The sequence below is a fragment of the Aulonocara stuartgranti genome (genome assembly GCF_965226115.1).
Source record: "Aulonocara stuartgranti genome assembly, chromosome: 7".
NCBI lineage: Eukaryota > Metazoa > Chordata > Actinopteri > Cichliformes > Cichlidae > Aulonocara > Aulonocara stuartgranti.
The window spans coordinates 2,149,942-2,166,364 of record NC_138945.1 but is presented as its reverse complement, the minus strand read 5'-3'; the positions used below and the strand labels follow the sequence as shown (position 1 = coordinate 2,166,364).

The following is a 16,423-nucleotide window of genomic DNA, read 5'->3' as shown; positions in this document are numbered from 1 at the left end:
TTAGTCTCAATGATGAGGGGTTTTCTTACATCTGCACAGCTGTTTGACCATTTAGCAACAGCAGGAAGGAAAAACTCTCTTTTAACAGGAAGAAACCTCCAGCAGAACCAGGCTGAGGGAGGGGCGGGGCCATCTGCTGCGAGCGGTTGGGGGAGAAACAGGACAAAAAAACTCTCTTTCCTTGATGAACATTACCCTGAATTCTGCCGTTGCTTTTTACAATTTAACTTCACCAAACATTCAAGCGATCACTTCCTAGGTGAGGGAGCGATGTGTTGCATTTCCTGTTATAAACTGTCCTCTCTGTCTCTTCAGCTCATCATGGAAACAGTAAAGCCCTTCTTTTCTGCTGCCACAAACATCTACAAGCTGGCTGAAAACGTGAAGGCCAACAAAAAGCGCTGCCAGCGGATTTCGGTCCGAGTCAAAGCCCTCGAGGATGTGGTGAAGTCCATCACAGAGTTCTCTCCAGAGGTAAAGAAAGCCGTCGAGGAGCTGATCCTAACTCTGGAGTCAACACAGAGGCTAATTGAAAAATACACGGCAGCCAACTTGGTGGAGCGCATCCTGAAATCGGGCAGCCACGGAGAAGAGTTTGATACGGTGAGCGAGCGGCTCAACGATGCTTACCAGGCCCTGTGTCTAGCTCTGCAATCAGAACAGAGCAAGATGCTGTACGAGGTGTTTAGACAGAGAGAGACAGAAGACGAAATGGACGGGAAGGAGGACGACACGGAGATGACCAAATGTGAGGAGAAACTGAATTTGTCTTTAGAGACGTTCAAGCAGAGCTCTTTAGTGTTTTGATCCTGGTTCACCAAAGCGGATTCTGTTCCTCTCAGTGTTTCCACACTTAGAATAAATCCTGTTAGAGCGTTTGGACCAGACTCAGAGTTTGTGTTTCTCTCTGTTCTTCAGTGCTGATGGACTACATGAAAGAGCAGCAGGAGAAAACCAACACCATACTGAGACAGCTGGACAAAGTGGTGCAGATGTGTGAGTACGACATCGCTGAGCGGCCCTGCGCAGAGTTGTGTCATAAACAAGTCTGTGAATGGTGACTTACTGACAAAACACACATCTTATGTTGAGAAAGTGGGATTTATCATTGGAGTCTTTATCTTTTTTGTTCACAGTGAATAAGCCCAGTTTCAGCAGCGTGGCTGTGCGACAGATTAAACCAGATGAACTGAAGTATCAACATCCCAAAAAGCCCTTCAAGACAACAGCGAGCTGCGAGCTCTACAAAGGAGAATATCAGGGATTCCCAGTGGCCATCAAGAGATACCTCGACCCCATGAACACCAGTGCACGGTCAGTGCCACAGTTCAGCCCCATACTGGGAAGAAACACAGGAAAATAGTCCTTCCCATTAGAAAATAACACACACATTCACTTATATGCTGTTCCAGCTCAGGCTCCCAGTGCTCTCTGTGTCCTGCTGTATTCACTGCCATCAAACATTTTCTCCACATCCAGAGACGTGAAGTCTATTTTCAACAAGGAAGTCGACACCATGAAGCAGTTTGAGTCGCCCAACATCCTGCGAATGTTTGGAATCTGCATCCAGGATGAGAACGGTGAGCGCGTGAACACAGAGGTGCATATTTTTTGGAACGAGCACTTGTATTTGAGCCAAACCTGAAAAATTAACTGCAGCGCATGAAAACGAGAGCGTCAGCCAAGACTTTACACGTAGATAAGGAGGGTTCAAAAAAGAAAGAAGGACAGATGAAAACAGAAATCCACAGCAGGGGCTAACCCTAAAGTGAAAACAGGAACGGACAGACAATACTAACACATTTCATCAGCTTAGTCGTACCTGGCACAGAAGGAACGGACTTCATAGCTTGCTTGGTCACCAGTGATTTCTTGGCTTGAACCACAGGGTGGGCCATTTATATGGATACACGGTAATAACATGGGAATGGTTGGTGATATTAAAGTCCTGTTTGTGGCACATTAGTATATGTGAGGGGGCAAACTCCTCAAGATGGGTGGTGACCATGGTGGCCATTTAGAAGTCGGCCATCTTGGATACAACTTTTGTTTTTTCAATAGGAAGAGGGCCATGTGACACCCATCCATCCATCCATCCATTTTCATCCGCTTTATCCGAGGCCGGGTCGCGGGGGCAGCAGCCTAAGCAAAGAGGCCCAGACCTCCCTCTCCCCAGCCACCTCCTCCAGCTTATCCGGGGGAACACCAAGGCGTTCCCAGGCCAGCCGAGAGATATAATCTCTCCAGCGTGTCCTGGGTCTGCCCCGGGGCCTCCTCCCGGTGGGACATGCCCGGAACACCAACCCCAGGAGGCGCCCAGGGGGCATCCTTGTCAGATGCCCGAACCACCTCAGCTGGCTCCTTTCGATGTGGAGCAGCAGCTGCTCTACTCTGAGCCCCTCCCGGATGGCCGAACTTCTCACCCTATCTCTAAGGGAGAGGCCAGCCACCCTTCGGAGGAAGCTCATTTCTGCCGCTCGTATCCGCGATCTCGTTCTTTCGGTCACTACCCACAGCTCGTGGCCATAGGTGAGGGTAGGGACGTAGATCGACCGGTAAATTGAGAGCTTCGCTTTTACACTCAGCTCCCTCTTCACCACGACGGACCGGTGCAGCGTCTGCATCACTGCACCAATCAGTCTGTCGATCTCCGGCTCCCTTCTCCCATCACTCGCGAACAAGACCCCGAGATACTTGAACTCCTCCACTTGGGGCAGGAATGGGCACTCCACCCTTTTCCGGCTGAGAACCATGGCCTCAGATTTGGAGGTGCTGATCCTCATTCCTGCTGCTTCACACTCGACTGCGAACCATTCCAGTGCGAGCTGGAGGCCCTCACCTGATGAAGCCAACAGAACCACATCACCTGCAAAAATCAGAGATGAGATTCTGAGGCCACCAAAGCGAAAGCCCTCCGCCACTTGGCTGCGCCAAGCTCTTGCAAAGGTTGTATAGGGAACGAATGGCCAGTAGCCATGGGCCAGACACCCCATACTCCCGCAACACCTCCCACAGGACACCCCGAGGGACACGGTCGAATGCCTTCTCCAAATCCATAAAACACATGTAGACTGGTTGGGCAAATTCCCATGCACCCTCAAGTATCCTCGAGAGGATAAAGAGCTGGTCCAGTGTTCCGCGACCAGGACGAAAATCGCATTGTTCCTCCTGTATCCGAGGTTCGACTAACGGACAAACTCTCCTTTCCAGCACCCTGGCATAGACTTTCCCAGGGAGGCTGAGGAGTGTGATCCCCCTGTAGCCATGTGACACATCCAACTTATTGGAAACCTCAAGGCCACTGGATATTTGAAATTGCTACATGATGATGTGTTTCCCTCTTCATGCACTGAAGCTGGCACGTTCCCTGAGTTCTTCCAGCAAGATGGTGCACCACCACATTATGGGTGCCAGGTCCGAGCATTCCTAGATGAACAGTTTCCTGGAAAGTGGATTGGTCGTCATGGGCCAGTTGAATGGCCCCCAAGGTCTCCCGATCTCACCCCCTTAGACTTTTATCTTTAGGGTCATCTGAAGGCAATTGTCTATGGTGTGAAGATACGAGATGTGCAGCACCTGAAACTACAGATACTGGATGCCTGTGCTGGCATTTCTCCTGCGGTGTTGCTATCAGTATCAACTGAAGCATGCGTGTCCACGTCAGGGGGGGATCCTCACGGTGGACCAGAGTGTCTGTTACACGCTATCCCCACATATAAATACGTGAAAACATCACAGATAAATACACTCAGTGACAAACCTGTAATAACTTGTCCTTGTGCCTGCCTGTAGGACCCAAGCCTCAGTTCTTCATCATCATGGAGTACTGTGAGAAAGGAAGTCTTCGCCAGGTTCTGGACTCTGACCTCACTCTGACCTGGATCAGGAAAGCTCACATGTGTTTGGATGCAGTACGAGGACTCTATCGGTCAGTGTGTCTGCTTTATTACAGATTCTAACCTAAACTCCAAACAAGTTGGGACCCTGTGTAAAATGTAAATGAAGACAGAAGGCAACGATCTGCAGATCTCATCAGGGTCAGAGTTATTTTATCTACAACAGCACACAGAAAAAGTTGGAGGCTGGAACAGTAAGTGGTGCTACGAGGAAAAGATGGAGGAACATTTTGCACCTAATCGGGTTAATGAAGAGGCGAGGGACCATCCCGCTCGTTATCAGTGCTTCGTTCAAAGTCTCTGATGGGTTGGGGATCGTATCAACGAAACTGGCAGCTGGCACATCTGGAGAGGCTCCATCAATGCTGAAAGATATATACAGGCTTTAGAGCAACATATGCTCCGTCCAGGGAAGGCCTTTATGTTTCTGCAGGATGATGCTGAACCACAGACTGCATCCGTTCCAACAGCACGGCTTCTCAGTAGAAGAGTGCAGGTGGCGACGCGGCCTACCAGCTGAGAACATCTGGAGCATCGTGAAACCAAACACAGAACGAAGGAGACCCGGGAGTGTTCCTCTCCCAGAAGTACGGCAGCCTCAGTTCACACAAAGTTACAGGCTGTTGTTAAAAGAAGAGGAACTCTACACAGCGGGAAACACGGCCCGACTTTTAGGAGATATGTTCCTGCCCTCAAGTTCAAAAGGAGCCAATACTTTTTCTTTGCATTGTAAAGTTTCTCAGCTGAAACCTTCGATATGTTTTCTGAGTTCTGTGAGTAAAGTTTGAGGTCTGCAAATCATTGCATCTTCTTTAGAGTTGGGCAGCTTCACAGTGACCGTGTCGTTCATAGAGTCATGTTGGTGATGATGACTTTACCTGTCGTATCTTAGACTGCACAACACAGAGGAAAAATGGAGGGTTCACGGGTCCATCAACAGCAGCAAGTTCCTGGTGACTAAAGACTACACCGTCAAGGTACTGAAGGCAATGCATGCTGGGATTCCTTGCAGCTGAACATATTTGCTTCATGTGACGGTTTGGTTGTCGTTTCCAGCTGGGAGGTTTCAGGCTGTCGAAAACAGAGACGTCTCTGAAAAGGCAGACGGAGGACAGAGCCGTGAGGTCGCTGTGCTACCACTGTCCCGAGAAGTTCCACGACGCCAGCTTCAGCTACTGCAAAGAGTGGGAGATGTACAGGTGAGACCCCACGGCTGTGGGTCCACAGAGGTGTGCTCAAAGGCCCTCAATCATAAACTTTCTAAAAGATGGACTTAGCTTGTGGGTCTGAAAGTGAAGCTGATGTAGAAGTGACTTACATGTGCCATCGGAGCGAGACTCCTCTGGTTGGGGGTTTGTGTGAAAACAGCTCCTGGCTGACCTCAGAACACTTTACTGATTTCAGACCTGCTGTGGTTTGTCAAATGATCAAATTTCCTTTTGAACTTGTTTCAGTTTTGGAATCATCCTGTGGGAAATTGTAACCTGTAAGAATCCTTTTGAAGGTTTGTGTCTAAACTACACTCACTGCAGATTTAAACTAAGATTTGGAGTCCTCTCCATCGACTTCTCCTCCTGACGTGTCTTCAAATGTCTCGTAGGTTTTTCAGATGAAAAAATTTATCAGAAGGTGTATGAAGAGAAGTATCAAGAGCCGCTTCCTGATGACTGTCCTGCAGAACTGGGACAGCTGATCAACGAGTGCCGGGCCTACGACGGCTTCCAGAGGCCATCAGCTGGAGGTGAGTTCAGTTACTCTGTGACTGAGTACATGTGATTACTGTTTCTGTTCATTATTACAGTCTTGATATTTTCTCCTGTGCAGTGCTGCTGGATAAACTGCGCAGTGTGGTGACACAACTGGAGGAACAACAAGACTGATTAGAATCATCCTGAAGAGGAAACACAACGTGTTGATTTTAACTTTTGTTAAACAAACATTAATCAATACCAAATTCAGGGAGTTGAATGAAAGAGTGCTGCCTCGAAGGCTCATCCTTCGCTCTGTGCTGTGTGTGATCAACCCAAACAGCTGGAAGATTTAGCTTTGTTTGTTCTGCACGTCTCTGAATTTCAACTGTTTCAAAGATAAATGAGTGGAAGTCTGGACGCTTTGCAGTCTTGGAAACATTTTGTTCTTTGTGTTAAAACACTCAAACCACCTTTTTCTGGCAGAACCTCACAAACACCTCAAAGATCTTTCAAACATCTGCGTCACAGCGTATGAAACAAGTCGCTCCAACCTCCTGTGGTGGTGTCAAGTCAGACTTAAACGTCGCCAGCTCTTCTCACGGCTGTCCTGAACACTGCAGCTCAGATTTCACGTGAAACCAAAGAACGACCTCCCCGCTCAAAGCCGTTCCCTTCATCGCTGTAACGACACCTGTTGAAACAACTTGCAGGAAAAGTGCCAATAGCTGAACTTGGTTCCATTTGCTAAATGAAAAACACTGGTGCAGCTGCCATCTTTCATTTAAAACATCTCTGCTTTTTAAAATTCATCAACCAAACAATTCCTCAGTCTCACATTAGTCATCTCCAACTCTTTTTCTGCAGATTAAATCGATTCTGCTCATTTCCACCTTAAACGTTTGAGGCCAACAATCCAAACCTCGAGCAGCTCTGAATGATTCAAAATAATTACACTGGACCCCGGGGCTGGCCCTCAGACCAGGAAGTCCCGTCTGGTTTGATTATCGGCTAATTTTAATGAGAACATGACAGAAAAGCAGCAGAGACCGGCTTCAACGACACTGAGAAACAAAAACAACACCAAATGTCATTTGTCTGAATCGCAGGTTTATTCTTGTTTATTTGGGTTTAAATTAAATAAGGCACATTCACATCATCATTAAGACTCGGCTTTGACATCCGCTCAGACGAAGTTCAAACATAAAGGTGGTTCCTGTGAGAGGGAGACAGGAAATAGTGACACTGATGGGAGACACGTTTGCAGCACTCTGCTCGTAACCATCAAATCGACTCTCGAGTAAAACCGTCAAAACCACAAATATGAAACATTAAACAGCAGGACAGTCGGCTGTGATGGAATACCACAGTTTGTCTTTTTCCTCTGAAGACGCGCTCGTTTCATCAGGTAGCTACAACCGTTTCATGAAGCACAGAGACCGAAACTTAGAAATTAACCTGACAGAGGGACAAAAATCAGACTGATTTGTTGCAGTTTTCAGTCATTCATCAGGCTGAACAGTCTGAGTCGGGTTTTTGGGGTTTGGACTCACAGTTTGTGTTCGATGATGTCATGATTTCATGAGGCATCAAGAGGAAGCTCAGACAGTTTGATTCGGTTCTCGACGTCCTTACTGAAGGTTAATAAACCACCTGAGCTGATGGAGCTCTGACTTCGGACCAAAGACCGTTTAGAAACGCTCGCACTCCACGTTTGTGGCCGCTGTCACGTTTTCTTTGTGCACGGATTTGGTCGAGAGGCTGAAATGCTAAATTATCACCACGGACGTCATAGCATAAAAAACATGGCCGTAGGAAAGTCAACGCTGAAGCGCGTTAAGGTGCATTCGTTCTAACGACCAGCAGGGGGCGACGCAAAAAGACTTCCTGTACAGGAAACCGTGAGTCAGTAACACTTCCTGATGAGTTTATGGCCTCAGCCATGAGGTTCAAGTGTTACATGAGAGTTTGTGAGGAGCACAAACAGTCCACAGGTCCAGTTCAGTGACTGTGACTGAAGCCCATCCTTCTCTGCAAAAGAAGCCACGCCCATCGGTTAAGCGTTACAGTATTCAGATGGATGTCATACGAATTCACTCCATACAGTTTTTCTATCAAACTATAAACGTGGCTCACTCTCCACTCGAGGGGTCAGCGGTGTTAATGTTGGTGCTCAAAAATCATCAGCGCCGGTAAAAAGACGGAAATCCTTCAAACAGCTTGATTTGGAAAATAGCCGGCGGTGGTGTTGGATTAAAATCTGCTGGATAAAAGCTCGCAGCGAGGTTCAGCAGCGGACAGGGAGACACACGGAGCTCCACCCTCCTAAATAAAATAAGATCATGCTGATTAAACCAAAGTAAAAAAGTCAGCGGCACAGAGCAGCAGCACAAACTACAGTGAGGACGTTCAAACAGCAAGAAATGAAATCAGCTTGCATCCCTTTTTCTCCGTGAAGGCTGGAAGTGGAAAGCGCTTTAAACTCAGCTGAGACGTTCGTGTTGAAGCTCAATGTAAAGAGTTCCCCGTGCGAGGATGGTTTGGATCTCGCTCGCCTCCGCACAAAAGCGCCGAGCAGTTTTCAAACATCTGAAAAACAAAGTTCGGAAACCTGTCAGTGGAAAAAATGCAGCTTCTAGTTTATGTTAACGAGTGAGAAGGGAGCGCGAGCGGCGCCGAGCCTGTGCGGGTTAAACCTGATCCAGGTGTCTGAGTCAGGGCCGTCTCTGACGTCCCCACTGACGCAAAACATGGATGGTGCCCGACGCCCTTTCAGTTTGCCTGAGGAGGCGGAAACCTCCGAGCGGGACAAATACAACCCGACGCGCTGCAGTGAGAGGACGTTTGGTTCGTGAGGATCCGGAGTCTCGTGTGCTTTTCTTTCGGCGGTCTTCTTGCTACTCGTGCCGTCTGCGCTTCGCGCTCCCTGCATCACTGTGCGCTGGGTTCTGGCTGCTGATTGGCGTTGCTCTCTTCGACTCTTTCGCTCTGGGTCGGGGAGGGCAGGTTAAGGGGATAAGGGGTGGAGTCTTCATCCCTGTGCTCTGACGGTAAGCCTTCAGCTTCCTCGCCAGGCCGAGGGCGGCCGTCAGAAGAGTCTACGTGTAAATCTCGGTCGGTCTGGCTTTCGGGGTCAGACTGAGCAGACAGGATGTTTGCGAGCGGGACGTCGGCCGAGCTGTCGACCTGCGATGATGTAGTTGACGGTGTGGACGGCGAGGTCTCGCTGCCCGTGCTGCAGCTGGAGGCGTCGGTGGAGAGCGATTCGGCGCCGTCGGGTAGTTCAGGAGCGCACGCGACGTCTGTCGGGTCAGCCACGGTCAGCGCGTGCGTTCGCTCCGGCGTGTGCACTCCGGTGTCGAGGGTGTGAGAGCGAGCCAGGCGCCGCTCTTTGAGGCTTCCTGTGGGGCTGCTGACCGCCACCGTCTCTCCTCGCCTCAGCCTCCACCTGTCCGGATTCACCTGCAACGAAACGGCAGCAGAACTAAAGTCAGTCCTGCTCCAGACCGGAAACACCGATAAATACCAAAATACATAAGAGAACAAGACGCGTGTACCTGGCTGAGGTTTGGAGAACACCTGGGTGGAGAACCTGAAGAACCCTTCCTCATCTGCTGCATCCTGAAGGTGCAGGTGGGAAAAAGGAAAGAAAAATGGGGCTGAGGGTCGATGGTGGAAGGTTAAAGTCATACATTCATGAGAAATAAACTCTGATATTCTCTCAGACTAAAAGCTGCAAATGTCTGTGAAATACACTCAGAAATAAAGCGGAATAAATCACATTTAGGAGGAATCAACTTTCTCTTAATCGAATCCTGCAGCTGCTTCCTCTAGGGGGCGCCACAGCGCATCATCTGCCTCCATCTCACCCTGTCATCCAGCCCTCTACATCCATGAACCTCCTCTGAGCTCCATCTCCACCCTCCCTCCTCTGCACACGCTCAAACCATCTCAGCCTCTCCGACTCTGATCCATCCTCCTCCCTCCCAACGAAGACCTGAGCATCTTCAGCTCAGCCTCCTCAGTTTGTTCTTCTGTTCTAATCTCAGAATATTCCTGAGAAATAAGACTGAATATCCTCTGAGAATATTCACGAGGAAAAAACAAACACTCGAATACTTTCTAAGAATTTTGCATCACGAATATGAAAAGATTCAGAAATGTTACTGCGATTGCGCAGAGCAGTCACTGCACGTGTGGTTTTCTTTCCCTTGATGAGTGGGATGGTTTCTTGTGACTGGTGTGGATTCGTGGCTTGTTTGCGGCCTACCTGCTGATGGACTGAGCCAGCTTCTGCTTCCTGCTGTTGGAGTTATCCTGCAGCCTCAGACGCTGCACGAAGGAATGAGCTGAAAGAGCAAAAGCACAGAAACGATCCTGATTACACGGCTGTGGATCACAGTCCCCATTCTAATGAATGAAATTTAAGTAAAGCCTGCTTTGTAGGATTTATTGCTGGTGTTAGTTACCCAGAGCTCCTTTGGGGACGGAGAGGAGTTTGATCGGTTCATCATCAGGGGAGAGTCCAGATGCTTTCTGCAGAGCTCGCAGGATTTCAGTGTTCTGCACGAGATAACAGGAAGATAAGTCTTCAGACCTGCACAACGGTGCAGCGATGAAGAGCTAACAGCTCCAGGAGAACCCCCCAGGAACGACTCCAAAGTAAAAGAAGACGAAGTTTATACTTCTCATATTCAGCAGATCATGGTCCCATTCTTAATAAATACAATTGTGCACCGGCCACTGCAAGGTCAGCGAGCCGTTTAAACTCTCTGTGTTGGCGCTGAGCTCCAGTTACACACATTTGGATTATTTTGAGCTGTGAATCATACAAAGCTACCCTAGCACAGTCCAAAGACATACATTTGGAGTTGAGCGGGTTTACTTTCATGCTTTCTATGAACTCTGAAGCTTTTTGGGAGCTACAGCTAGCTGAACATACTGGAAGGTGCTGTGCAGTTTCATGCTCATCACATTTTATGATTTTAAAATCATGTATCAGACATCAGCATCGGCTTCAAATTCATTCTGCTGGACTACAAAGGTGGGACCTGCAAAGAGCCCTGATGTCAGCACCGTGGAGTCGGCCTGGTCACTGAGACGGAGCGACGCCATGACGCTGACATCAGGACCCTGTGGGTCCTCAGATTCAGCGTGAGGCACTCCACGACCTTTCCGCCCAGCTCGTAGGCGCAGTCCAGCGGCGTCCTCTGCCTCTTGTTCCTGATGCCAGGAGAGGTTCCGCCCCTCAGCAACAGCTCCACCAGCGCCAGATGCCCGCCCCGCACTGCCTCATGGAGCGCCGTGTTCCCCTGAAGGTTCGCCACGTTCACCAACGCATTACTCTGTGAACACACACACTTTCAGAGTTAATGTGTGTGTGTGTGCGCGCGCGCGTGCGTGCGTGTGCGTGTGTTCACCTGTAACAGGATGGTGGCTGTGTCCAGATTTCCACGCAGGCAGGCGTGGATCAGCGGCGTGTTGCCATAGTGATCCTTTTTATTCAGCTTGGCGTTGCACTCCAGCAGAAACCTCACCACCTAAACATCACCATGACACTCAGAATGACATCATCCTTCACAACGATGACAATAAAATCACTTTTTGCCAACAGACACACACACACACCACTGTAGTGGTCACCAGCAATTAGCCGGGTCCCAGTCAGAGTCACAGACAGACTGTGTTTCCACCGCTCAGCTCTACACGGGCGTCTAAGAAAGTACAACCCCTGCAGAAACAGGCTGCAAGGTGAAATTAGAGAAAGTGACCGTGCAGAATAAACAGCTCACATTTCCCCTCAGTGAGGAGAAAACCTCTGAGCGGCACCTGAAACTGACGCTTGGGGTTGGACTCCTCTTTCTGAGCCGTTTCTCTGCTCAGCGACACGAGCGAAGGAGCGAGCGGACTCGTGCAACAAATGAACTTTAAGTCAGCTTTGTGCTCTGCAGTCCGGCTTTCTGATTGTTCACGTTTGAGTCCGTCTTTGTGCCCATTGCATAACTTCTATTTCCTCTGGGTGATATCCAGAACATCCAACAATGAGGATGCTGTGAACTAAAGCTCTGCTGGTGGACACGTGTCCTGCAGTTTACTGAATCTGAGGCAACATCTGCCAGCTGTTGGTGTCCTGAAGTCTCTGACGTCACTGCCTCAGAGATGATGTTGCCTGTCTTCCTTTAATATTGGCTATAAAATAGTTACAGGATGGGCACCAGTTTGTTTCTGGAAAACAGTGAAGATCTGCAGCCAAGAAGAATCTAGTGAGATTATTTTGATAATACTTGTGCACATCAGGCTAATCTAAGCATGTTTTTACCAAACAGCAGCGTAACCTGGAAATCTGCTGCTGTAGAGCCTGACTTTCTGCTCCTTATGTGACGTGTTCATCAAAATTTGAGTAACTCTTTTAAACCTAACTAACATCAGCCAAAACTTCCGACACGTCTTCCTGACAATGTGGCCAAGTTTTCCATGTTTACATCCTGTGCACGGAAAGCTCACACATTCACTTCTCCCTTATCGCTTACCGGGATGTGGCTGTTCTGGCAAGCCAGGTGAAGTGGCGTGGCGCTCTGGTTGGTGCGGGCGTTCACGTTGGCCCCGTGGCGGATCAGCAGGGTGGCCAGCGGCAAGTGTCCGTGGAGGGCGGCGACGTGGAGAGGCGTGAAACCGTCGACGTTGCAGCTGTTTACGCCGAGAGTTCCCGCCTGCTGCACCGATAGCTGCGGGAAGATCAGAGAGTTTAATGGAAATGGCGTCGCATCCACGCTGCTGCACGGGCCGCCGGCGTACCTTCTGAGTGGGGGCGCAGTTTGGGCACTGACACAGAGGGTGGCAAAGCGGAGCCTCCGACCGTACTTCTCCCTGATCCTCCTCTTCCTCATCCATCCACTCCAACAGGTAACGCACCTGAGAAACAGGATGAGCAGACGTCGTCACGTTTCCCATCGAGGGAACGCGACCCTGAGCGTTCAGCACAAATGCAGAAGACTCACCATCTCCACGTCAGCGTCTGCCACGGCTCGCAGCAGCTTCTCCACCTGTCAGTCAAACACAGAGGCGTCAGACACCAACGTTTTCTTCTTCTTTGGTACTCGGAGCTGCACAGACCTCCATGAATGCTTTCTCAGAAATAACGTTTGACCGATTGATTAATAAGTGACCAAACCGGTTCGTAAGCGGATACAAGTGTGGCCAGAGGGGTCTTCAGAGGCTCTACAGGACTGCTTTAATACTACAGACTGGAACATGTTTAAGCAGGCTGCCACCTACAACAACACCACTGACCTCCAGGAGTACGCAGAGACTGTTACTGCCTACATCAACAAGTGTACTGAGGATGTAACAGTCACGAAAACCATAACTGTCCGGGCCAATCAAAAACCATGGATGACAGGAGAGGTCTACAGGCTGCTGAAAGCTCGGAATGTTGCCTTCAGAGATGGAGACGAGGCGAGCCTGAGGACAGCTAGGGCCAACCTTTCCCGTGGCATCAGAGAGGCTAAGAGACAGTACTCCAGGAAAATATCCCATCACTTCAAAGACAGCAGAGACTCACGGAGCCTGTGGCGGGGCATTCAGACCATCACAGATTACAAGCCCCCACCACAGACCTGTGATAGCACTATCCCCCTGCTGAACGAGCTGAACACTTTCTTTGCTCGCTTTGAAGTCCAAAACAGCACCACTGCACAGAAGACCCCACCCCCTCCTGGTGACCAGGTGATGACTCTGTCCCCGGACAGCGTGAGGAGATCCCTCAGCAGGATCAATGCACGTAAAGCTCCGGGTCCTGACAACATTCCTGGTCGTGTACTGAGAGACTGTGCAGTGGAACTCACTGATGTCTTCACAGACATCTTCAACATATCACTCATCCAGGCTGTCGTCCCCACATGTTTTAAAGCCACCACAATCATTCCGGTTCCAAAAAAGTCATCTCCCTCCTGCTTTAATGACTACCGTCCTGTTGCACTTACTCCCATCCTGATGAAGTGCTTCGAACGACTAGTCATGCAACACATCAAGACTGTCCTGCCCCCCTCCCTGGATCCCTTCCAGTTTGCGTATCGGCCCAACCGCTCAACCGATGATGCCATCTCCACTGCACTCCACTCAGCACTCACACACCTGGACAAAAAAGACTCATATGTTCGAATGCTGTTCATAGATTTCAGTTCAGCATTCAACACTATAATCCCCCAACAGCTCACTCAAAAACTGGTCCAGCTGGGGCTCAACACCTCACTGTGCAACTGGCTGTTGGATTTCCTCACCGGAAGACCTCAAGCAGTACGGGTCGGCAGTAACACATCCAGCACCATCATTTTAAACACGGGGGCCCCGCAGGGATGTGTGCTGAGCCCCCTCCTCTTCACTCTGCTGACCCATGACTGCACTCCATCATACAGCTCCAACCTCTTCATCAAGTTTGCGGACGACACAACGGTGGTGGGTCTCATTAGCAACAGGGATGAGACCGACTACAGAAGTGAGGTGAGACGCCTGGCCACGTGGTGTGCTGACAACAATCTCTCTCTGAATGTGGAGAAGACGAAGGAGATTGTTGTGGACTTCAGGAGAATGCACACCCAACATGCTCCTCTGACCATTGACGGAGCGTCTGTGGAGAGAGTGAGCAGCACCAAGTTCTTGGGTGTGCACATCACAGAGGATCTCTCCTGGACGTACAACACCACAGCACTGGCCAAGAAATCACAGCAGCGTCTCTTCTTTCTCCGCAAACTAAGAAGAGCAGGAGCACCAGCCCCCATCTTGCACACTTTCTACAGAGGCACAATCGAGAGCATCCTGTCGAGCTGCATCACTGTGTGGTTTGGAGCCTGCAATGCGTCCTGTCACAGAACCCTCCAACGCATAGTGAGAGCTGCAGAGAGGATCATTGGTGTCTCTCTCCCCTCCCTCCAGGACATTTACAGCACCCGTCTCACTAAAAAAGCCCTTTGCATAGCGGCTGATCCCACACACCCAATGCAAAGCTTCTTCAAGCTGCTGCCGTCGGGGAGGAGACTGCGGAGTCTCCAGGCCAGGACCAGCAGGCTGAAGGACAGCTTCATCCATCAGGCTGTCAGGAAGCTAAACTCCCTCCCGATTCTGCCCCCTCTCCCCTCTCTCCTCCACGGTCTCACTGAACTCTGTCACACACACTCACACACACACACACACTCTCTGACTCACTCACTGGCCTGCACCAGTTACCAGTCACTTTGTGGAGCATTGGACTGCCATTACCTCATAAGACTTTGTGTTACACTTTCTCTTACCGTACATTACCAAATCTCCATTTGCACTATTTGCCTATTTGCACTACTCTGCCTGGTTTGCACTCAATGTCACTTACCCATTATATTGTATATTGTATAGCTTTCTTGTTATATGTAAAATTGTATTTATTTAAATTTTTACTTTTTAATTATTTTACTTGCATTTTTAATCACTTTTATATTTAAATATATTTAAATGTTCATTTGCTATTTATCTAGGGATTGAGAGTAACGCAATTTCTATTCTCTGTATGTCCTGTACATGTGGCAGAATCGACAAATAAAGTTGACTTTGACTTTGACTTTGACTTGATTGGTGCTAGCAATGTTGTTGTGTTTCCTGGTCAGCGCTCACCTCTCTGTGCCGGACCCGTTCTCCCTCTGGTTTGACCTCCGAGCCCAGGGAGGAGGTGCTGGAGACGGAGGAGCGGCGGCTGCTGCAGTCTGAGGCCAGAGGCGAGCGGCTGGGAGACTGAGAGACAGAAAAGAGATGCTGAAAACACAACCAGCCTCCAAATACTCCCAATGCTAACATAGTTTAGCTTTAGTGTGTGAATGCAGGTCAAATGTGACCACCAGGGTGAACGTTTCAAACATACGTGGTGAAACCAGAGAGGACGCAGAGTCAACTGCGAACATTCGCTCACCAGTTGAAAAGTAGTTCCAGGTTTCACTGGAACTACTTTTCACTGAGTGCCCCTGTTAAACATGCAGCCGCTCTGTCTCGTGAGGAAACCTTTTTGTATTCAATTACACTTTTGTCACATGGATTTTGACAATATTCACTGTGATGTTGGAGATCTGTCCGATGCAAGCGTGAGTGCAGATGAGACTCACGTCGACGCCGCTGCCGCAGCGCTTCCGGCCGTTCTGAGTGGACTGCAGCTGCATGAGGATCTGCAGGAAGACATGAACACATTCATTTTACAGTATGTGCGCCATGAAACCAATATGTTTCTTTTTCAGGGAGCACCTGAAGCATCTGTTTACATCATTTGAAAAACCTTTATCGTGCAAGAAAGGCTGAGTGAACATGACTCAGAGACTCTGCAGGGCTAAAGTCCAGAGCCTGGGGCCTGATGCAGACCTGTGTCTGCATCAGGCCCCAGGCTCTGGTACTGCCTGGAGCAGAGATGAAACAAACATCTGATTTTAAAGTGTATCTGAAGCTGGTTTAGTGGACAGACTGGAGAAAGGGGATCAGTCGACCTGCCGTCAGCAGCTGATCAGATTAGCTGCTATCCTCATTATGCTACCACAGCTGTGGGGTGAGGGACTCAAACCAGCACCCACACAGTGGAAGCGTCCTCTGCATGTTCTGGCACAATCGAGTGTCGCTGACCTTGGAGTTCAGGGCGCACTGCAGCGGCGACTCCTTGTTCTTGTTGAGGATGTGGGTGCTCGCTCCGTTCTCCAGGAGCACCTGGATGATGCCCTCGTAGCCCCAGCGCGACGCCATGTGCAGCGCCGTGTCGCCTTTGTCGTTCACCAGGTCCAGACGGCACGTTTGGACATCGTAGTACACCAAGGCCTTCACACACTGACACACAGC

General features: G+C 49.6%; 2 protein-coding genes across 4 annotated transcripts in view; one reads left to right on the top strand and one right to left on the bottom strand.

Moving 5' to 3' along the window:
• Positions 1-315: 315 nt before the first annotated feature.
• Positions 316-6,004, top strand: LOC309710559 (mixed lineage kinase domain-like protein). The gene is made up of 10 exons (XM_082540148.1): positions 316-748; positions 919-996; positions 1,137-1,314; positions 1,480-1,580; positions 3,793-3,928; positions 4,789-4,873; positions 4,953-5,095; positions 5,351-5,400; positions 5,497-5,637; positions 5,721-6,004. Exons 1-10 carry the CDS (start codon positions 322-324, stop codon positions 5,774-5,776), a joined length of 1,395 nt encoding a protein of 464 aa, XP_082396274.1. The 5' UTR covers positions 316-321; the 3' UTR covers positions 5,777-6,004.
• A 670-nt stretch (positions 6,005-6,674) lies between these two features.
• The window catches only part of ankrd27 (ankyrin repeat domain 27 (VPS9 domain)), a 29,820-nt gene continuing 20,071 nt past the window's right edge, over positions 6,675-16,423 (bottom strand). For 2 of the 3 annotated variants that reach the window (XM_082540132.1, XM_082540130.1), the window contains exons 17-28: positions 16,214-16,411; positions 15,709-15,768; positions 15,227-15,343; positions 12,583-12,627; positions 12,380-12,496; positions 12,115-12,309; positions 11,005-11,124; positions 10,756-10,929; positions 10,054-10,147; positions 9,855-9,933; positions 9,142-9,205; positions 6,675-9,046 (exon numbers count right to left, since the gene is read on the bottom strand). In XM_082540132.1, coding sequence (XP_082396258.1) covers positions 8,516-9,046; positions 9,142-9,205; positions 9,855-9,933; positions 10,054-10,147; positions 10,756-10,929; positions 11,005-11,124; positions 12,115-12,309; positions 12,380-12,496; positions 12,583-12,627; positions 15,227-15,343; positions 15,709-15,768; positions 16,214-16,411 — 1,794 coding nt within the window. In that variant the 3' untranslated portion in view covers positions 6,675-8,515. The remainder of the gene's footprint in view (positions 9,047-9,141; positions 9,206-9,854; positions 9,934-10,053; positions 10,148-10,755; positions 10,930-11,004; positions 11,125-12,114; positions 12,310-12,379; positions 12,497-12,582; positions 12,628-15,226; positions 15,344-15,708; positions 15,769-16,213; positions 16,412-16,423) is intronic. The other variant, XM_082540131.1, reaches the window with a different exon arrangement.